Here is a 22,713-nt window from a genome sequence, read left to right on the forward strand (position 1 = left end):
GCCTTTCTCTTACAAGGACATTTGTCATCAGATTTAGGGCCCAGTTAGATAATCCAGAAAAACTCACCTAGAAATCCTTGACTTTATCACATCAGCAAAACATTTTTCTCAAATAAGACAGCATCTATAGATTCTGGGGGTTTTGTGCATGTATCTTTGGGGACCATTTTTTCAGCCTAATACCATCTCTGATGTAGCACCTGGTTTATTATAAGAATTCATACATAGGACCATTATGATTCTCATGGACTCAATGATAGTGAAAGTCAATTCTTGGCAGGCACAAGTACTTTTCTTCAGGTAACTTTGTCCAAATGGAAAGAAGCACCATTCTGTCAGAGGGCAAGACATGAGCAGGGGACCATGTGATTGACAGTTAGTTGTTGAATGAAGTGGATCCCTCTGTCTTGGATCTTTGGTTTCTTGGGAGCATTCTGTGACTCAAGGCAAGGAAGTCTAGTCTCTACTTCTTAGTGAGAAAGTCAAGTCTCCAGAGCAATGGAAAGAATATGGTCTTTTGGTAAGAGGTCTTGGTCTTGGCTTTCTTTACAACTGGTTCTATGACTTGGGGCAAGTAAATTAATCTCAATTTCCTCTTCTATAGAAAATGACGTAATTAACTCTAGGTATTGTAAAGAGGAAATACATGGAAAGTGACTTAAAATCATGTCCTTCGGCTCAGTGCTTCCATCTCTCTTTGAGTAAAAGTCAAGGTCCTTATGGTGACTTAGAAGGCCCTTCATCACTTGAATCTCTCCTATTTTAATGCCTTCCTCATCCATCACACTCCAACTCCTCTGACATCTGGCTGTTCCTCTAACACACAAGACACATCCTTATCTCAGGGCCTTTGCACTTGCTATTTCTTTGTCTAGAAAGCAATTTCTTCTGATAAGGAAGAGCATCACTTGCTCCCTTTCTTCCTTTAGGAGTTCACTCAGAAATCATTTCTTCAGTGAAAGCTTCCCTGACCACTCTGTGTAAAACATCTCCCTACTTCACTCCTACCCAACATTTCCTGTTCCCCTTCTCTGTCCACATTTCTTTCTTCCTCTCTGATTACCATCTAACACAGTGAACACCTGTATATACTCCCTGCCATCCCCACTGACATCTTGTGAAAACAGCAATTACTGCTGTTGTTCACTGCTATGTGCCCAGTGTCTAGTACAATGTGTGGCACTTGGTAGCATAAAATAAAAATTTGGTGAACTGATTTGAATGAATGATGGTTAGGTTCATTTTACTCTTGAGCTTCAACATCCTAGTCTGCAAAATGGGAACTACAGTGCAGAGCACAAGCCAATATTACCTGCACTGTGATCTCCTAGAAGGCAAAGGCAACACTTGAGTTTGTATTTATACTATCACCTGACCTGGCACACAGGAAGCACACGGTGCATATTGAATAAATGAGCAAATAAGTACGTGACAATTTGTGATAGGAAAACAAAATGTGATGGAAATTCTTAAAAGGTACTATGTTGATAATTAAGAACTCTTACTCCATAATAGGAAGATCTTGGATTTTGATACCAATGCTTTACAAAGCCATTCATTAATTTGGCAAATATTTACTTGCATCTTCTATGTTGTAGACCCTGGTTTTAGGTACAGAGGTTATAAAGTCAAAAGGACACAGCTGCCACCTTAGAGTCACCTGCCACCTCACGTGGGAAATGGACATGTGACAGGCTAGTTTGGGAGCAGGGTGGGTGCCATGATTGCAAGAACAGAGGTCTGTGGACCAACGCCTCGGAAAAATGACCATTTCAATTCAGGGTGGCTGAGGAGCTTCCTCAGAGGAGGGAGATTTGTAAGAAATCTGAAAAGGGTGAGTTACTTTGCTGGGAAAGAAAGTGAGGAAAGGCTTCATTGGTCTGAGAGTTGTGTAAGGGCGTTTTGTTGACATTGTCATCATCAGAATGACAACAATAGCTGCTAACATTTACTGAGTCTACACTGCGCTCCAGGCATTATCCTAATGTGTTAAATGCAAAAATCTCTAAACAGAGGAATAACCTACTAGAAATATTCATGGCATTTATCCCCAGACATCCTATGGATAGGTAGGTTTTATTATCTTCATAAAGAAAAGAGAGGCATGACTGTCATTCTGACTAAACTGGTACCTAAATAACCCAGTAAACCTAGAATTTACCTTTTGTTTTCTTTACAAGTTGTTTTATTTTCTTCTTAGCCTTCATCATTTTTTTAACTTGTTCATAGTCTCTCCTTTCTCTCACTAGAAGTTGAGCTCAATGACAAGGACTTTGCTGTGTCCCTGCTGTCATTGAGCGCCCCCCCCATGGGGGGCGGATATTTCCTGAATATCCCTTCACTGTTCACCTGAAACTATCACAGCATTGTTAATCTGCTGTACCCCAATACAGATTTAAAAACTAAAAAATATTTTCTGAATTTAAAGGAGGGAAAGAAAGACTTCGTAGGGTTATTGTATACAATCATCAGTGAATGATGACAGGCAAGTGTTTTCTTACAAACCAAGTGTATCTGATTTGTCATTTCCAGACAGCACAATTTAACTGGGATCCAGAGACGGTGGGCCTTATCCATGGATCTTTTTTCTGGGGTTATATTGTGACACAAATTCCAGGTGGTTTCATTTCAAATAAATTTGCTGCAAACAGGTAAGATAAATTGACTTAACATGAGTGCTACAAAGATCATAATATGGCTTTGTATACTTTTATCAATTCTGCACAACTGGCTCTCAGTTTAGGGGTGCAGAATGAAAGATAGAAATCATTCCTAAAGACATGATTCACAGACATTTATCTTATATCATCCTGTTCTTAAGAATCTTTTTGTTTACTTTTTTGTTTAATCTATCTCACAATTCTTTAACTGATAATGTAGTTGAAAAAAAAAAAAATCAACTGCATCTGAGTCTGGAGAAACAGTTTCTGGACCCTAAGTAACTCACTTGGTAACCTCTACTGAGTTCCTCTTTTCCCCTGGACCTCCATTTCCTCATCTGTGAAATGAAACATGGATTAGATTGTGTCTGAATTCCCTTTGACCAATGATATTCTGTGATGCTGTTTACTATGTTGATATTATCCTGTACTATACTGGTTTTGTCATGTGAGTAGGAGGGGCTTGTTTCTAGACTGTAAGATGTCTTTCATACCCTTAGGATTCTATAGGAGGTGTTTGAGCAAATAAAAGTAGGTCCAAGAAAAAATGACCTGCCTCAAGGAGTAGTAGTTCTCTGTTACTAAAAGTATTGAAGCAAAAAGTGATGGCCACTTGGGAGATATGTAATATGTATATGTACTAGAAAAGGAGTGTACTAGGAGTGTACTAATTATTTCCAGGTCATTTCTAATTGTAATTGACTTAAATGGATTTTTTGAAGTGTATATTTTATAAAGCAGTATTTTTCAAACTCTAAAACAGAACTTATTAGATGGTAATAAAATCAATAGTGATTTACCAATATCTATTTTTCTAAAAAGAGAGAGAAATAGAAGGAAAGATAATCAAATAGAATAGAAAATATCTTAGCTCATTGCACATTTTAGAATCGTATTTTGGAAATTGTTTTGGTTGCATCTGTGTGTATGAGTGTGTGTTGGGTTGCAATATAAAATTTATTTTGTTTTATGGATCAACAAAAAAAGTCTGAAAGTCATATCCATATGTAAAGTCATTTCTCTGAGCATGACTCATATTTTACTTATGTTCTTATCTAATTTGTGTCCTTTATTTATTGTCACTTGCCTGTTGTATGCTTCTTAAAAAGTGATAAAATCCTGGTTCCTATGGTCTTTGAAGTCACTATTGACACTTCTGCCCTAAAAAGAAATAACGTATAATAAGATTTCCCAGAATATAAAAGATCTGAGGCATCATTAGCATGTGTAGAAAGAAATAAAATGATGCCCACTCTCTTTTCCTGGGACACTCCTGTCGAGGCAAAGAGGAGACACACAGTACTTGGCAGAAAGCTGGGGGGCTGAGACAGGTACCCGGCCTGTCCTGTGCTTGGCTGGTCCCAGGACACAGCATGCTTCTCAGATAGTTGGTATCCCCATCTGCTAACATGAGGGCAGAACTGGGAAGCAGGAGATCCAACCCAAATGTGCAGAAGTCATGAGGTAGTAGTCAGAATGGATCATTCGGGCAGAATCTAGAAGAATGGTGGGTCTCCAGTAGGTTTACCTCATGTAGCTAAGTCTCCAGCTTCTGGATCTTATCTAGGCAGAACACCCCTGTACTGCCCCAAACCTTCCCATTATTGGCCCAAGGACTGGAGCTGGGGAATCAAAGCAGCCTGACAGTCTAGCATGGCACACACCAGACCCTAACACATCTATTTCTCTATTAATTTAGACAGTGATCTTCCATGAACTGGTAGATTTGTTCCTGATGTCTAACTAATGTGCCACATCCATGGTGGGCCTGCCCAGTAACACAGTGTTTTGGTCTCTCAGGGTCTTTGGGGCTGCCATCTTCTTCACATCAACCTTGAACATGTTCATTCCATCTGCAGCCAGGGCGCACTACGGCTGCGTCATGTGTGTCAGGATTTTGCAAGGTTTAGTGGAGGTAAGAGGCTCTTTTCTTAACAGATTTTGATATTGTTGGAGACAACACGAGCTTTTAGAAATTTTTGAAGAAAACTTCCTTTATCGCTTTTCCTATCTCCCACCTTGTCTGGCTATCTGAACTTTCTGTTATATGATTATAGTTATGAATACTTTAATTAAAATTCCCTGTGTGATTCCAAATCTATACACAATGAAGGATCATTGCACAGAGTGCAGAATTTCAGATGAGCCAGGAGTGATCTTAGAGGTAATTTAATCCAACCACTTCTGCTTAATAAATTTTGAAACTGAAGCCCAAAGTCTTCAGTTCACATAACCGAGGCTCTTTCTACTAAAACAATTTAAATGGATTTATTAATAAATCTGTACATTTCCAGGGATGTAGGCTTACACAGAGATTTAACTTGATGAAGTGGGTAGCATAATATAGAACCAGAAGGTAAATATTTTGTACTCTGCTGGCCATACTGTGGTCTGTTGCAACTTCTCAACTCTGCTGTTGTTTACAAAAGCAGCCAGAGATATATAAATGTGTAGGCATGGCTACTTTCCAGTGAAACTTTTTGGACACTGATATTTTTTTATTTCATATGATTTTTACATGCCAAGAAATGTAATTCTTTAAAAACATTTTTCCTGGTCACTTAAAAATTTAAAAACCATTCTTTGCTTGAGGGCTGGACAAAAACAGATGGTGGGCCGCATCAGGCCATAATCTGCTACCACCTGATGTAGAGAAATGTTTCCCAAACTCAGTCATTTACCTCTAACCATTGTCATTTTTGTCATATTCACACTATGATTCATATAGTTACTTGCCTATAGTTTTCCCCTGGTCAATTTACTTAAAACAAAATAAAAGAACCTCATCATAAGCAACAATATTTTTGATATTTATCAAATGGGTTTAATGTGCTAGTTATATTTTTCTAAACCATATTAGAATATATATGTAACAATGATAATAAAAATGTAGGTTGTTTTAGTACTTTAAATCCAATTCTTATCCCACTGGAGGGACATATACCACACTTTGGAAAATACTAACACAGTAGAAAGAATATGATATTAGCAGCCCTGAAGACTAGAATCTAGTCACTTAATGGCTGTCAGCCTCAGGTTCTATATCTTTAAATGAGAGGATGGATCAGCTGATTGTGGAAATCCATTTCCACACTGATATTAAATAATAAGAAATATGAAGACCCCCTTCCCTATTCCCCACCTTGCTTACCTTTGAACTGGTATTTGAATTTTAGCGTCTCTGCTGTGAGTCAACGGAGAAGGCAATGGCACCCCATTCCAGTACTCTTGCCTGGAAAATCCCATGGGTGGAGGAGCCTGGTGGGCTGCAGTTCATAGGGTCGCAAAGAGTCGGACACGACTGAGTGTCTTCACTTTCACTTTTCACTTCCATGCATTGGAGAAGGAAATGGCAACCCACTCCAGTGTTCTTGCCTGGAGAATCCCAGGGATGAGGGAGACTGGTGGGCTGCCGTCTATGGGGTCGCACAGAGTCGGACACGACTGAAGTGACTTAGCAGCAGCAGCTGTGAGTCAAAATAGCTGACACATGTTATTTAGTTTCTGTAAGTTGGGCTTTTATATTGTAGTGTCAAAGAGGCAAAGTCCAAGTTTGAAACATAAAATGAAACTGGAGTCAAATCAAATCATCCATTTTCATCTGTTTTGCCAGGGTGTGACATACCCAGCGTGTCACGGGATGTGGAGTAAGTGGGCACCACCTTTGGAGAGAAGCAGACTGGCTACAACCTCCTTTTGTGGTGAGTGTATTGGAATAATAGCAAGTTTCATATAGGAATGCTTTTGGCTTTAGATGAAGACCTTGCTAAATAAAATTAATTTTTTCACATAACAGAAGTCCAAAGGTGAATGGTTGGTTGCTAGTGTTGATTTTGCTGGCCTGTAGTCTATCCAGGCCCTGTGCATGTTCTGACTTTCTACTCCACTGTCCTTAGAGTGATAACTTTTTGCATTCATGCATATTCCTCATGTCACAAAATGGCTACCACAATTCCAGGCATTAAGTCCACACTAAAAGCAGAAAGAAGAGGGGATGGGTGTCCTAACCACCTCTATTCTTTTTCATCAGGAAAGAAAAAGCGTTCCCAATCCCCCTAGCAGGCTTCCAGTTTTATTTGCTTGGTCCTAACTGTGTCATAGGCTTTACTAACTACAGAGAAAGCTGGGAAAGCCAGTGCCTAGCTTTTCTAACGTCTTTAATAGAGAAAAGTAAGAAAATAGTCATTGGAAGTTGTAGGATTAGCCAACAAATATTTCCCAAAGTTGAAAGTAGAAGATATAGAATAGTCAAGGCCCCAGTCCTTTTCTTTTTACATATGGAGAAATTAAAACTAAAATTTTAAATCTCATTTCATTGAACTAAAACAGAAGTCCAGTGACTTGCTCAAGATCACATAGCTACCAAAGAATGGAGCAGGAGCTAGAACATTAGATTCTTGATTCAAAGCTTTCCTCACCACACACTACATTGTACACACTGTCATCAGTTCAGCTCAGTTCAGGTGCTCAGTCATGTCCGACTCTTCGCAACCCCATGGACTGCAGCACACCAGGCTTCCCTGTCCATGTCCTTCCATCACTAACATCCAGAGCCTACTCAAACTCATGTCCATCACATCAGTGATGCCATCCAACCATGTCATCCTCTGACGTCCCCTTCTCCTCCTTCCCTCAATCTTTCCCAGCATCAGGGTCTTTTCCAATGAGTCAGCTCTTCCCATCAGGTGGCCAAAGTATTGGAGTTTCAGCTTCAGCTTCAGTCCTTCCAATGAACACCCAGGACTGATCTCCTTTAGGATGGACTGGTTGGATCTCCTTGCAGTCCAAGGGACTCTCAAGAGTCTTCTCCAACACCACAGTTCAAAAGCATCAATATTTCGGCGCTCAGCTTTCCTTATAGTCCAACTCTCACATCCATACATGATTACTGGAAAAACTGTAGCTTTGACTAGACAGCCCTTTGTTGGTAAAGTAATGTCTCTGCCTTTTAATATGCTGTCTAGGTTGGCCATAGCTTTTCTTCCAAGGAGCAAGCGTCTTTTAATTTCATGGCTGCATTCACCATCTGCAGTGATTTGTCATAGAGACCATTTAATCAACTTTTGCTATTATCTTCCAGAAAAATAAAAATGAAGAGTACATCATCCATTTTACCCAAAAGCAAATTAATAGCCCTTAAGTACTAATGTGACTTTAACTCCTAGGTGTCCAAATTTCACCTTGCTAAGGTTGCCTCATTTGAAGCCATGCCTTTGGGACTGGCCCCTCTATGAATCTCTGAGAATAATCAGTGTTCAGAAGACTCTACTAGGTACCCATCAATATTTGAACAATAACAGCATGTGCTGCCACCAATATTTGCAAATATTTTTTTAATGGGGAAAGAGGCCCAAGAAGACAAAAGTGACTTAGGCCACAAAAGTTAACAATGGGCCCACACAGAATTAGGATCAGAATTTAGGTCTGCTTAGTTTTTCAAGCTAGCATATCTTTCCTAACACAAGCTAACCTGTACATTTTAGCTAAGGAGGAAGCTTTACTTCTCTGAATATATTTATTTATTTTTCCCTCTCCTTCTTTGGGGCTTCCCTGATAGCTCAGACATTAAAGAATCTGCCTGCAATGCAGGGACCTGGGTTTGATCCCTGGGTCGGGAAAATCCCCTGGAGAAGGAAATGGCAACCAACTCCGGTATTCTTGCCTGGAGAATTCCATGGACAGAGGAGCATGGTGGGCTACAGTTCCTGGGGTCACAAAGAGTTGAACACAGCTGAGTGACTAACACTTTCACTCTCTCTTCTATACCTGCACAAGTAGTAATAGTGCTAGCAGCAGCAGCAGCAGCAGCAGTAGTAACAGCAATAGTAGTAATAAAGGATCCCAGGGAATTTGGTGTGAAACATTCACCCACGTGACTATTTTGTGTCTCATTTGGAAATGCACGCACAGCTGAGATGCCTTTACATCTTTAGTCTCCCCCATCCTTAGGAACCATTTTTGTTCTCTTGCTTGCAGTTCAAGATCAACTCCACCTCCCCTACTGATCTTATACCAACTCTAGAAGGATGTAAGATTCTGCCGCAGCTGACCTTGACCTGTTTTCTTCAGATGATTTACTTAAAAGGCCTTTTATTTTGATATGCCAGCAAACAAGAACAACCAGCAGCCACTCCCCATTCCTAGTGTTTTTATAGCCCTAAAATGGCTAATTTAAGAAATGATTTGATGCTCAAGGAAAGTTACCTGATCAAGGTCACAGGCTTTATTGCATTTCCCAGCTAAGGTGTGGCCTTGGTTTCAAAGAAGAGCACAGCAAAAATGTCATTAGAAGTAAACCCAGGCTTGGAAATAAATGGTTCTTATACTTAAAAAGTATTGCAGTTGGAAGAGTCTTTAGAAAACATCTAGTCACATTCATTGTTTTATTTTTTAAATTAATTTTAATTTTTAAAGAAATAAAACTGGCTTTATTCAAAGACATAGCTTTTTGGTTTTGTTTTCCCCTAGTTTTATTGAGATGGAAGAGACATACAGCACTGTTTACATTTCAGGTATTCAATGTAATGATCTGACTTACATACATCATGAAATATTTGTCACATTAGGTTAGTGAATGTCATCACCTCACACAGATACAACATCAAAGAAATAGGCAAAAAATCTTTTTTCCTTGTGATGAGAATTCTTAGGCTTTACTGTCTTACCAACTTTCATTTACAACATACATCAGTGTTAGTTATCTTTATTATGTTGTATGATACACCTCTAGTACTTACTTATACCTGGCAAATTGTACTTTTTTATTGCCTTCATATGATTTCCCCTCTACCCACCTCTGCCTCTGATAGCCACAAATCTGAATTCTTTTTCTAACTCCATTGTTTTATAGTAGAGGAGACTGATGCTCAGGGAGGGGGAAAAAAGATATAAATTCTCATAGAAAGTGAGGACAGAACTGGGGACTCTCTCATCCCCAGTTCAGCTACTCCTCTATGTCTATGCCATTCAATAAGTACCCTCCTCTTCCTCTGTGGTGACCACACAGAGGGATCAAGGTGCAGTTAGGGTAATATGGGTGGAGAGCGCTATTGGGGTATGCTCAGGACCTATGGGTGTGATAGGAGATCACATTCAACCACATTTGGAAGGATGAGGAAGAGTTGTCTAAAAGACAGGAAAGGACAATTTCAAGCTGTAAAATGTCCTCAATGGAAGAGTGCTTCTTGCTATGAGGAATTATTGGCTATTGTTGAATGGAAGAAGCAGGACTGAATTATTAAACAGTTAAGGTTAAAGGCTTTGGATTCCTGCAGACCTAGATTCTGGTCACTCACACCGATGTAACCTCAGGAAATTTACCTCCCATCCCAAGCATTCTTGTAAAATGGGAATGACACTAGTACCAGTGTTACTAGGTTGAAAAAAAGGTTAAATAAAATCAGGGGTCCAGAGTACTCGGCACAATACTAGAAATCACACAGAAAGCACTCAATGCATTTTATATTCAGTTCAGTTCAGTTGCTTAGTTGACTCTGCAACCCCATGAACTGCAGCGTGCCAGGCCTCCCTGTCCATCACCAACTCCCAGAGTCCACCCAAACCCATGTCCATTGAGCCAGTGATGCCATCTAGCCATCTCATCTTCTGTTGTCTGCTTCTCCTCCTGCCCTCAATCTTTCCCAGCATCAGGGTCTTTTCCAATGAGTCATCTCTTCCCATCAGGTGGCCAAAGTATTGGAGTTTCAGCTTCAGCATCAGTCCTTCCAATGAACACCCAAGACTGATCTCCTTTAGGATGGATTGGTTGGATCTCCTTGTAGTCCAAGGGACTCTCCAGAGTCTTCTCCAACACCACAGTTCAAAAGCATCAATTCTTTGGCGCTCAGCTTTCTTAATAGTCCAACTGTCACATCCATACATGACCACTGGAAAAATCATAGCCTTGACTATATGGACCTTCATTGGCAAAGTAATGTCTCTGCTTTTTAATATGCTATCTACGTTGGTCATAACTTTCCTTCCAAGGAGTAGGCATCTTTTAATTTCATGGCTGCAGTCACAATCTGCAGTGATTTTGGAGTCCAGAAAAATAAAGTCTGACACTGTCTCCACTGTTTCCCCATCTATTTGCCATGAAGTGATGGGACCAGATGCCATGATCTTCGTTTTCTGAATGTTGAGTTTTAAGCCAACTTTTTCACTCTCCTCTTTCATTTTCATCAAGAGGCTTTTTAGTTCCTCTTCACTTTCTGCCATAAGGGTGGTGTCATCTGCATATCTGAGGTTATTGATATTTCTCCCGGGAATCTTGATTCCAGCTTGTGCTTCCTCCAGCCCAGCATTTCTCATGATGTATTCTGCATATAAGTTCAATAGATGGTTATCCCCTGACCCTCCCCATTTGCATCATCTAAACTGGAGCTCCCACCTCCCACTCCCAGGGTATTTGCTCCAAGAAAAGAGACCACCTTCTCCATACCCACAGAGGAATCAGATCTGTAGCTCTTCTTTATAGATGATATGTCCTGGAACATTTGCCTTATCGGTCTGAGGAAGTCTGAGGTTAAAAAAATTAAAAGTGCTCTATTATTCTGTTGGAGAAGGCAGTGGCACCCCACTCCAGTACTCTTCCCTGGAAAATCCCATGGATGGAGGAGCCTGGTAGGCTGCAGTCCATGGGGTCGCTAAAATTCAGACACGACTGAGCGACTTCATTTTCACTTTTCACTTTCCTGCATTGGAGAAGGAAATAGCAACCCACTCCAGTGTTCTTGCCTGGAGAATCCCAGGGATGGGGGAGCCTGGTGGGCTGCCATCTATGTACAGAGTCGGACATGACTGAAGTAACTTAGCAGTAGCAGTATTATTCTGTACACAATAGCAGAATCGTTGATGTTTGAAAGTGAGAGTGTTAGTTCCTCAGTCGTGTCTGACTCTTTGTGACCCCGTAGACTGAAGCCCACCAGGCTCCTCTATCCATGGAATTCTCTAGGCAAGAATACAGGAGTGGTTGCCGTTTCCTTCTCCAAGGGATCTTCCTGATCCAGGGATCAAACCTAGGTCCCTTCCATTGCAGGCAGATTCTTTTACTACTAATGCCACCTGGGAAGCTCTAAAAAGCAGCCCTGTTGGCTTGGTTCTATTGGGACTCGAACCCAGGACCTTCTGTGTGTAAAGGAGACATGATAACCACAACTCTAGTTGGTGTTTATGTAACACTTAATTAGAGCACCTTCATGTAATAACTTATTTACTCCTCAAAACAACCTGGTAAGACAGAGATTTCACTTCCATCTGAGAAAAATGATTTGGAGGAATTGAGAGACTTCTGCAGGGGTCCTGATGTTCAGATCCGGGATTCCAGGTCAGGCCTTTCATAGCCCACTGGGCCCAACTTGGAAAGATGGGATTTAATTTCTTTGTCTGTAAGCTCTCCAAGCTCCCGTTTCCCAAAGATCTTCCTTAGCACTGGGTTATGGGATACAGCATTTCCTTTTGCTGCTCACTTGTGCTGAAGCAAGAATTTTTTCCACTCATACCCAGAGGGAATTTCATATAGTAATTTTTTTGATTCAGTTAATATTTATTGGGAGTTCGCAGGGCTCGTGTCTCTCCACCAGATATCATAGAGCTGCAGGAGATAGTGAAGGTGAGGTCACTGCCTCTAGCCCTTGTTATCTTGTCTAGACAAGATAAACATCCACACATAGGTAAGTATGTACAAGGTTAGGTATTTCAAAGTAAGAAACTAAAAAGTGTACCCATTTAGGAGGCGGATGAAGACAGTAGCTATCCTGGTCATCCTGCCATCCTGAAATTTAACAGTTTTCTGGTATTTTAAAAAAAAAAAAAATTGAGACACTAAAAAGCATGATCCTTTCATAGTTTGAAGTTCCTTATTTAAAGACCTAGGTGAATTATATATCAATATAATTATATCTCAATAAAACTGGGAAAAGAAAAATTTTTTTAAATAAAGATCTAGGTAATAATCCTTCTGAATTGTGAACCCTGAGAGATAGATACACAAATGCCTTCACTTTCTTTCTTTCTTTTTAATGTTCTGGCTATTTATTTACTTATTGGCTGTACTCCAAGCATGTGGGATGTTAATTTCCTGACCCGGGATCGAACCCATACCCTCTGCAATGGAAGCACAGAGTCTTAACCACTGGACCACCAGGGAACTCCCTGTTCCTTCACTTTCTGTCTTCAGCACCCAATACTGTGCCTGTTTGAATTTTTCAGAGTTCTGTCACATTTTTCTCATTTTTTTCATTCCATTTTCTTGTAATTCCAAATCAAGGTGCCTGAGCCATCTCTGTCTAATCCTTCCATGCCGTCTGGATGAAGTTAAAGGGTATCCTGGAGACCTTTTTCTCTTGGAGGCCTGTTTTTAGGCACAGTGGGAGTTAGCCAGCCCCTCTGCACAGAGGCATCCTAACTCCCACTCAGTGTGATTGGTCTTCAGGCTGACTGCTGAACTCTAAATGGGTTGGATGGGCTTGCCTGATGACTGGTAAGTTTCCTTCAACTTTTCTTGTCCTAGGTTCCTATGCAGGAGCAGTGATTGCCATGCCGCTGGCTGGGGTGTTGGTCCAGTACATTGGATGGGCCTCTGTCTTTTATACTTATGGTGAGTGATTTGATTTCATGAGTTCCCATGGGTAACTGGGCTTCCTGGGTGGCTCAGTGGTGAAGAATCCCCAGCCAATGCAGGAGATGCAGGAAACGGAGGTCTGATCCCTGGGTTGGGAAGATCCCCTGGAGGAGGGAATGGCAACCCACTTCAATAGTCTTGCCTGGAGATTCTCATGGACAGAGGAGCCTTCTGGGCTACAATCCATAGGGTCATGAAGAGTTGGACAGGACTGAACTGACTGAGCACACACGCGCACGTGGGTAATTGATAGATATGGCATTTGACTATCTAATGGGGTTGGCTTAAGAGTTTACTGTATGAAAATAAGGATCACTAAGACGAGTTAGATAGCATATTGAAAAGCAGAGACATTACTTTGCCAATAAAGGTCTGTCTAGTCAAGGCTATGGTTTTTCCAGTGGTCATGTATGGATGTGAGAGTTGGACTGTGAAGAAGGCTGAGTGCCAAAGAATTGATGCTTTTGATCTGTGGTGTTGGAGAAGACTCTTGAGAGTCCCTTGGACTGCAAGGAGATCCAACCAGTCCATTCTGAAGGAGATCAGCCCTGGGATTTCTTTGGAAGGAATGTTGCTAAAGCTGAAACTCCAGTACTTTGGCCACCTCATGTGAAGAGTTGACTCATTGGAAAAGACTCTGATGGTGGGAGGGATTGGGGGCAAGAGGAGAAGGGGCCGACAGAGGATGAGATGGCTGGATGGCATCACTGACTCGATGGATGTGAGTCTGAGTGAACTCCGGGAGTTGGTGATGGACAGGGAGGCCTGGCAAGCTGCGATTCATGGGGTCGCAAAGAGTGGGACACGACTGAGCAACTGAACTGAACTGAAGACAAGTTTATCACATAAATGGAATACTTGTCTAACGATGATTCATTGAATGTGTATATAAAAGTTGAATTTCTTAATGAGCAGAACATAATCTTTCTTTAAATACCAGTTAATAACATAATGACAGGAAAAAATCAACCAAATGCTTTCTCCTAGCTGAATATAGTGCCATTTGAGAATACTTTGAAATTTGACAAATTTAGAGATGGAAGAAAATGAGACGATATCATCAAGCTTTTTGTTTTTCGATTGCAGGTATTTTGGGGATTATTTGGTACATGTTTTGGCTGTTGCAGGCCTATGAATGTCCAGCAGCTCACCCAACAATATCCCAGGAGGAGAGGACCTATATAGAGACAAGTATAGGAGAAGGAGCCAACTTGGTTAGTCTCAGTGTAAGTAGAGAGGGAGAGATGAAGACTTCCCTCTTTTTTATGAGTATTTCTTTCAGTGATTGTGTTAGCCTCATAAGAAAATTAATCTGTCAGTATATTCACTAAAAATCTCACTGTATTTTCGCTTTCTAGAAATTTAATACACCATGGAAAAGATTTTTCACGTCATTGCCAGTGTATGCAATCATTGTGGCCAATTTTTGCAGAAGCTGGACATTTTATTTGCTGTTAATAAGTCAGCCTGCTTACTTTGAAGAGGTCTTTGGATTTGCAATAAGTAAGGTAAACATACAGATTCTTGAACTTTAAATCTCTTGCTTCCACTGCAAAAATCTTTGCTTGATAAAATAATTACATTACTGATCAAAATTCATAACAGTTCTGTGACACCTAATACCCTGGAGGTCAGACAAGTTATGCATTCTATGCACAATATACATAGCTATTTAATTTCTTCTTAGTAAGGATCAGAGCTGTATTAAGCTGCTTTTAAAGATTTATGTTCTCCCCATTCTCAAAGTGTTTCTGAAGCTGACTCAAGAACTGCATATTAGGCAAAGATCAAAAGATTTAAGCGTGCGAGGTTTTTTTTTTGCCTATAAATTATTCAGGGAGGAGCAGTAAGAACCTTAAAGCTCATTTTGCAGATCACAGTCATAGCACTAATGACCAGTACTTTATGGTTTAGAAAGAACCTTTTACAATGTCCCCAACCATTGCTATTAGGTTGCCTGTGTTTCAGGTAGGAAGAGTGTGGATGGTAAAACATAAGCTGTCATCCTAAAAGTATTAAGTCTCCTTCCCACAGGATAAAGAACAGAGGCCTAGTAGAGGTAGATATCTGCATAGCTACAGGTACTGTCAGAAGGGACTGTGGAAGAGCTAGCACAACCAGCAGTGGCTGCTATCAGAGAGCACCCACTCTGTGCCAAGAGTCTGACTGCCATGTGCCAGGTAGTCAAACACCCACTGGGTACTGGGACCTTTGTGAACAATTTTAAGAATAGACCTACCCATCCCAAGGAGCTTCCTATCTGGTAGAGGAGACGAGTAGGTCTATTCTTAAAGTTGTTCACTCATTCATTGTTTATTCATTACAAACTTCAGGCCTGTCTCAGTCCCATATAATTAGATGATTAAATTTGGTGGTGAGGGTGAGGGGTCAGTGGAGATGCATGTTAAAGAAGTACATCTTTTAGAAGTAACTAAAAACAGCTCACTGTTTCTTTTCATTCCAGGTGGGTCTCTTGTCAGCAGTCCCACACATGGTTATGACGATCATTGTGCCTATTGGAGGACAACTGGCTGATTATTTAAGAAGCAGAAAAATTCTGACCACAACTGCTGTCAGAAAAATCATGAACTGCGGAGGTACTGTGGATTTCATAGGTGGCTTAAGCAGCTTTTATAGAATGAGATGAAACTGAATTGCAAACCATATTTTTGAGGTTATGTCTAAGCACTGAGAAGGCTCTTAAAGGCCCCTAAGTCCATCCCCTAGTTGATACTTGAGTGTCCGTAACACCCCTGCCTAGTGGTCATTCAGCCTGTACTTGTGCAACCTGAGATATGATGATTTGCAAATTCCTGGGCGCTCCAGCAGTTAGAACTCTGTGCTGTCACTGACAAGGGCCTGGGTTCAATCCCTGGTTGGGGCACTAAGATGTGGGGTACTATTTTGGTCATGTGGCCAAAAAAGAGATATTTTTTAAAAAGATATGACAGGGAAGCCTGGTGTGCTGCCGTTCATGGGGGCTCAAAGAGTCGGACATGACTGAGTGTCTGGACAACAATATAGAAGGTGGAAAATGTGACTGAGGTAAAAAAATCCCAGTCTGGCTGAATTGGTTGCCTATGTGAACTTCAGGTTGTTTTAATATGAAATGAGAACATGTCTCAGACCTTTCAATTCTAGTTCTTGTCAGCCTGGAATAGTTTCACTTCCTAGGATCTCTTGATTACCCATAAAGTTTAAATTTTATCCTTCAGCTCCTGAAACATATAGTCCTAGCATTTTCACTGTAGATAGGAGTCACTATGCTCTTAAATGATTTTTCTTTCTTTGAAAGTCCATTATTTGGAAAAAATCTTTTTTTTCCCTTATTGATGAATCAATGTATCATTTATAGATTTTATTCACACAATGTCTTTATTCTAATTCTTTTGGGGGAATAAACTTTCTGGTTCCACTTTTTTAATAGTGTTAAGATAAGGGAAGTTTGAGCCATGTGCCTTGTTGTGTAAGACAGGCCACTTCCAAAACACAAATAGTATACAATGGTGTGTGTGTGTGTGTGGTGTGTGTGTGTGTGTGTGTGTGTGTGTGTGTGTGTGTGCTCAGCCATGTCCAACTCTTTGCTACTCCCTAGACTATAGCCTGCCAGGCTCCTCTGTCCATGGAATCTTCCAGGCAAGAATACTGGAGTGGGTTGCCATTTCCTTCTCTAGGGGATCTTCCTGACTCAAGGATTGAACCCACTTCTCCTGCATCAGCAGGCGGATTCTTTACCACTGAGCCACCTGGGAAGACCTTATACCATTACTACTTGTTATTAATTTTGTTTCCACAATTTGAATTATATACAGGGAAAAATAACCTGCCAATGCAGGAGACACAAAAGACACTGGTTTGATCCCTAGGTCAGGAAGATCCCCTGGAGGAAGAAGTAGCAACCCACTCTAGTATTCTTGCTGGGATAATCCCATGGACAAAGGAGCCTGGGGGGCTGCTGTCCATGGCGTCACAAGGAGTCGGACATGACTGAAGTGACTGAGCATGAATGCATGGTTCACTTCAGTCGCTCAGTCGTGTCCGACTCTTTGCGACCACATGGACTGCACCACTCCAGTCTTCCCTGTCCATCACCAACTCCCAGAGCTTACTCAAACTCATTTCCATTGAGTCGGTGTTGCCATCCAACCATCTCATCCTTTGTCATCCCCTTCTCCTCCTGCGTTCAATCTTTCCTAGCATCAGAGTCTTTTCTAAGGAGTTAGTTCTTCGCATCAGGTGGCCAGAGTATTGGAGCTTCAGCTTCAGCATCAGTCCTTCCAATGAATATTCAGGACTGATTTCCTTTAGGGTTGACTGACTTGATCTTGCTGTCCAAGGGACTCTGGCAGTTCAAAAGCAACAGTTCTTTGGTACTTAGCTTTCTTTATGATCCAACTTTCACATCCATACATGACTACTGGAAAAATCATAGCTTAGGCTAGACAGTCCTTTGTCAGCAAAGTAATGTCTCTGCTTTTTAATATGCTGTCTAGGTTTCTCACAGCTTTTCTTCCAAGGAGCAAAATTCCATGGCTGCAGTTACCATATGCAGTGATTTTGGAGCCTTAAGAAATTAAGTCTGTCACTGTTTCCATTGTTTCCCCATTTATTTGCCGTGAGGTGATGGGACATGGATGCCCAGTAATGGTATGAAGTCCACAATTTAAAAAAAACATTGATTAATTAAAATTTTAAAACTTTTAAATACAATTTTTGAAGCTTTTGTTCCATTTAGAATTGTTATAAAATAGTGGCTATGTTCTTCTTGTTGTGCAACACACATCCTTGAGCCTGTCTCACACCCAGGAGTTTGCACCTTCCACTCTCTTACCCCTATATTGCCTCTCCCTCTCTCCATCCTCCCACTGGCAAGCACTAATGTATTCTCTGTATCAGTGAGTCTTTGAAGCTCACAGTTTAAAAAGCATCTCTGTGCCCATAATTTCACTGATTCTCTTTAGATGACCATCTAAAACAATCATTGATGCTTGCCCTATTTCTATAATAGTTTTGAAGAATGGATTCAGAAAGGTAAGAAACTTATTAAGGTTTACAAAAAAGTGCCTTGGCTTGTATTTCAACTTAATCTTGATTTTCCTTTCTTTCCTTTGCATTAAGTATCGAGTTCCCACTACATACTTGCCAGGCTCTGTACTATATCCATGGTACCTTCCCTGGATAATATCACAGTTTTGTTGGGGAAGACAGAAACACAAATGAAAAACTACAGGGCAATGCTGGAAAGTTCTATGAAATGAGTAAGAAGAAGGAGATGTCAGCTTCAGTGGTGGTGAGTGGCAGGGTTGTCAGCTTCCTAAGTAAAGCAATATTTGAACTGGATTTTAAAAAATAGTAAGATTTCTCCAGAAATGAGAAGTAAGTGATACGAGAGGAGTACTGCAAGTGAAGGAACAGTCTGTGGAAATACAGTGCAGGCACAAAACAGTGTTGTGATCAGGAAATGGTGGAGAGACGTGTGCAACAGTAGAGGGCTTTCCATGGGCTTTGGATGGTGAGCAAGGGGGTTAGAGTGACAGAAAATGAAACTGGGACAGCAGGAGGAATTTATTATAGACACTGTACTTATAGTATGGAACCACTGACATGCGTTTTAAGTAAAGGGGCAATTGATCAGATTTGTAGTTTACAAAAATAATGATCCAGAGAATGGATCAGAGGAAAAAGAGATGGGAAGACCAATAAAGAGGTTTTTGAAGTTGTCTGGGTGAGAGGTAGTAGAGTCCAGAACTAAGACAATGGTAGGGGAAGGAAAAGCAGATATTTCTAAAGCCAATGTCATAGATTCTTATCTGAAAACTGAAGAAAAAGAGAAAAGTCCAAGTTGATTCTGAGATTTCTGCTTTGAACATTCAATTACCATTTGTTGAGTCATGCCCATGGCCGGTGATCATGCTCAACACCTTATATATCCAATTTCATTTAATCTTTTGCCTATTTTGGAGTGAATATAGGGGACAGAGACTTGATTTGGGCCTGTTATCTTTGAGGTAACTCAAAGGACAATCGTGTAGCGATGTCTGGAATCAGCAGACAGTCTCTAGGATGAAGCATCATTTCACTGTCTTCTACCTCCCAGGGTACTTCCTGTCCCTGGAAACAGTACTTATATCATCTTTCTGTCTGCTATCAACTGAACATGTGTGTGTGTTTATGTGTTGGTGAGAAGGATCTTCATCATTTCCTTACCCTTTTTTATTGTGCTGGATTCACTTATTTTGAATGAAAGCAGCAAAAAGTATTTCTGTCCCACTGTATTTTATGTGCAAATATCTCATGGCATTATAAAGAGGCCTGAAAGCTTGGTACACTTCTGAAAAGGAAGAATTTTGCCTTATGCTTTACAGGTGGTGAGGTTCTGCTTTTTGTTTCAGATATTCACTACTGCTTTCTAATCACTTTTGGCAATAATAAAATAATTTTATTATTTTATTATTTAAAAATAAAAATAATTTTATTTTTAAATTTTATTTTTGTGTCATTTTCTGTGAGAGACCATCGCCTGTGTAATCAATGGAGAATCACTGACGGTCTTAGAAGTGGCAGGGGGAACTTCCCATGAACAACTGATAATAAACATTCCTTATCCCATGGGCATCATTGTACCTCCTGGGACTATACAGTGTTCAAGGCACACCAGGAAATTGTTGGAAAGCTCACAGAACACTTGGGTAATATTAGCAAAGTCGTGTAGTCAAGAAATATAAGATTGTAAATATTGTGCCAAAATATGTGTACTAAAAGCTTGGGTCCGTGAAAATAAATTTTGTGATAAATTCATGAACTTGGGCTGACTGTCATGAAAATGACATTTTCCCCTGCTGTTTCCATTCACAGGTTTTGGCATGGAGGCAACCTTGCTCCTCGTGGTTGGCTTTTCCCATACCAAAGGGATGGCTATCTCCTTTCTGGTGCTTGCTGTAGGATTTAGTGGTTTTGCTATTTCAGGTAAAGTGTCCTTTGGGTTTCCAAATCTTTTCCATAGATTCAGCAAGACTTGGGAGAAAGGAAGGAAAGGATATTGAGCATCTACTTTTGGCAGCCAGGCCATTCCCAAGGATCAGGGCCACTGGCTAGAGATTTTCATCTAGTGGGGATGATTTTGAGTATCACTGAGAACTGGGCTTAGGAGCCCAGCCAAGTTGGAATTATCACTACTTTCTCCATCTTGGGAAAGACAACATGCAGATGCCCTCTCTGGGGCCTGGGCAGAATGCGTGTTGCTGGACAAAGTGGCACCTTCATACTTTAGCACAAGGCCACCCGACCTACCAGAGGCTCTTGTGACTTTTTTGATTCTCACTTCCTATAGGAGAACTGCTAACATTAACTCACAATCAAATGATGTAGTCATTTGACATAAAGTTATAGAATCAGAAGGGCTTCCCAGGTGGCGCTAGTGGTAAAGAATCTGTCTGCCAATGCAGAAGGTGCCAGGAATGTGGATTCAGTCCCTGGGTTGGGGAGATCCCCTGGAGGAGGAAATGGCAACCCACTCCAGTATTCTTGCCTGGAGAATCGTAAGGACAGAGGAGCCTGGTGGGCTACAGTCCATGAGGTCGCAAAGAGTTGGCATGACTCAGCACATGTATACACACACATAGAATCAGAAAGTTTTAAGGATGCAATTTTTCTTTAGTTTTCTGTCTTCTCCATGGCTTTCATTTTCCAAACAAGGACATGCAGGTCCAGAGAGGTAATGTGACTTGCTAAGCCAGCAAGACTTAAGAAGAATAGTAATGATGATGTGAGCTAACATTGATCAGGCACAAACTCTGTGCTGGGGGCTGTTCACAGCCCACTCTTGTGTATTAATCCCTGCAATTCTGACAGCTACCCTAGGGCCTTCAGTCTCCCCATTTTATAGAAGCAGAAACCAGCTACTGTAGGAGAGGTAACAGTGCTAGCATATTACAGACTTCAGAAGTTCCCTGTGCAAAACTGGGTGAAAAACCAAAACTTAGGGATTTTTTTTTCCTATCTTTAAAAAAGATTGTAATACTAAAAATTGTCATTTAATGGAACACTTGACATTGCATGTCTGACAACATTGTGAAGCAAATGATATTACCATTATTTTACTAAGGAATAACTTAAAGCTCAGGAAAATGAAGGACTTTCCTATTGTTACACAACTGGAGACAAAGGAAGGACTAAGGTGCAGTCCTGCCTGGTCTTCATGCCTGAGCTCTTTCCATGATTCTGGGCTGTCTTAAAGATCAAACAGGGTGACAACATCCTAGAACAGAAAAGCACCCAAACTCTGGTCAAAACTACTCTTAAAACAGGGCCTTGGTCTTATCAAAATACAGCTGATCATTGAATGATGTGGGGGTTATGGGTGCTGATCCCCCACCCTGCATAGTCAAAAATCTGACTATATGGGAGTAGGTAGCCTTTCCCTTCTCCAGGGAATCTTCCCAACCCAGGGATTGAACCCGGGTCCCCTGCATTGCAGGTGGATTCTTTACCAGCTGAGCTGCAAGGGAAGCCCAAAATACTGGAGTGGGCAGCCCATCCCTTCTCCAGTGGAACTTCCCAATCCAGGAATCAAACCAGGGTTTCTTGCATTGCAGGCGGATTCTTTACCAACTGAGCTATGAGGGAAGCCCTCCTGTATAAAGTATTCCTCTGCATCCTGGGTTTTGTTGTATCCTCAATTTTGCATCTGAGGATTCAATCAACCACAGATCCTGTGCATGCATGCTTGCATGCTTAGTTGCTCAGTCGTATCTGACTTTTTGCGACCCTGTGAACTGTACACCACCAAGCTCCTCCGTCCATGGAATTTTCCAGACAAGAATACTGGAGCGGGTTGCTATTTCTTCCTCCTAGCGATCTTTCTGACTCAGGGATTGAACCCATGTCTCCTGCATCTCCTGCAATACTGTAGTATTTACTACTGAGAACTAAATCTGCCTGTAACTAGACCCATGCAGCTCCAACCCACTTTGTTCAAGGGTCAACTATAAATAGTTAAATTGGAAAAAAATGTTTGCACTTAAAGTAGCTTGACGCTAACAACTTGGGTTTAGGGATGCAAAGACCTAGGTGTAAGGCCCCTCTTTAGTACTTACTATTTACAGAAGGCAAAAAAAAAAAAAATGCTGAGTTATTTAAATCCTCACCTCAGTTTCCTTATCTAGAGACTGAAGAGATATAATGGCAACTTCTTAGGGTTGTTGGGAGATTGCGATGAACTGAGGTAATTCTTTCATTCCTTCACACTTCCCAAGAGTCAGACACTCTTCTTGGCGCAGCAGAAACTGCAGTGAAAAAAAGAAAAGTTTCTGTTCTTATAAAGTTTACAGTCTAGTGAAAATAAAGTTTTTGAAGATCTTAGTCCCAGTACCAGGTGCATAAAACAATTAAAAAATATTCACTACAGTTGTTCAATTATTATTCAATCTAGCC

At 40.9% G+C, this 22,713-nt stretch overlaps 1 protein-coding gene and 1 long non-coding RNA gene across 4 annotated transcripts in view; one reads left to right on the plus strand and one right to left on the minus strand.

Annotated features, from left to right (window-relative positions):
- SLC17A8 (solute carrier family 17 member 8) overlaps positions 1-22,713 on the plus strand; it is a 40,549-nt gene that overhangs the window by 11,549 nt on the left and 6,287 nt on the right. The window contains exons 3-10 of the mRNA XM_019961148.2: positions 2,533-2,651; positions 4,461-4,575; positions 6,274-6,361; positions 13,171-13,257; positions 14,368-14,507; positions 14,640-14,789; positions 15,746-15,878; positions 20,137-20,247. Of these exons, the coding sequence (XP_019816707.2) occupies positions 2,533-2,651; positions 4,461-4,575; positions 6,274-6,361; positions 13,171-13,257; positions 14,368-14,507; positions 14,640-14,789; positions 15,746-15,878; positions 20,137-20,247 (943 nt within the window). The remainder of the gene's footprint in view (positions 1-2,532; positions 2,652-4,460; positions 4,576-6,273; positions 6,362-13,170; positions 13,258-14,367; positions 14,508-14,639; positions 14,790-15,745; positions 15,879-20,136; positions 20,248-22,713) is intronic.
- The window catches only part of LOC109559428 (uncharacterized), a 46,767-nt gene continuing 31,778 nt past the window's right edge, over positions 7,725-22,713 (minus strand). Inside the window, exons 3-4 of one of the 3 annotated variants that reach the window (XR_011566653.1) lie at positions 22,428-22,565; positions 7,725-10,978 (exon numbers count right to left, since the gene is read on the minus strand). This is a non-coding gene — a long non-coding RNA (uncharacterized lncRNA). Of the gene's footprint in view, positions 10,979-11,100; positions 22,566-22,713 lie in introns of all 3 variants that reach the window. The other 2 variants (XR_011566655.1, XR_011566654.1) reach the window with 2 other exon arrangements.

The sequence above is a fragment of the Bos indicus genome, chromosome 5 (genome assembly GCF_029378745.1).
Source record: "Bos indicus isolate NIAB-ARS_2022 breed Sahiwal x Tharparkar chromosome 5, NIAB-ARS_B.indTharparkar_mat_pri_1.0, whole genome shotgun sequence".
In the NCBI taxonomy this organism is placed as follows: domain Eukaryota; kingdom Metazoa; phylum Chordata; class Mammalia; order Artiodactyla; family Bovidae; genus Bos; species Bos indicus.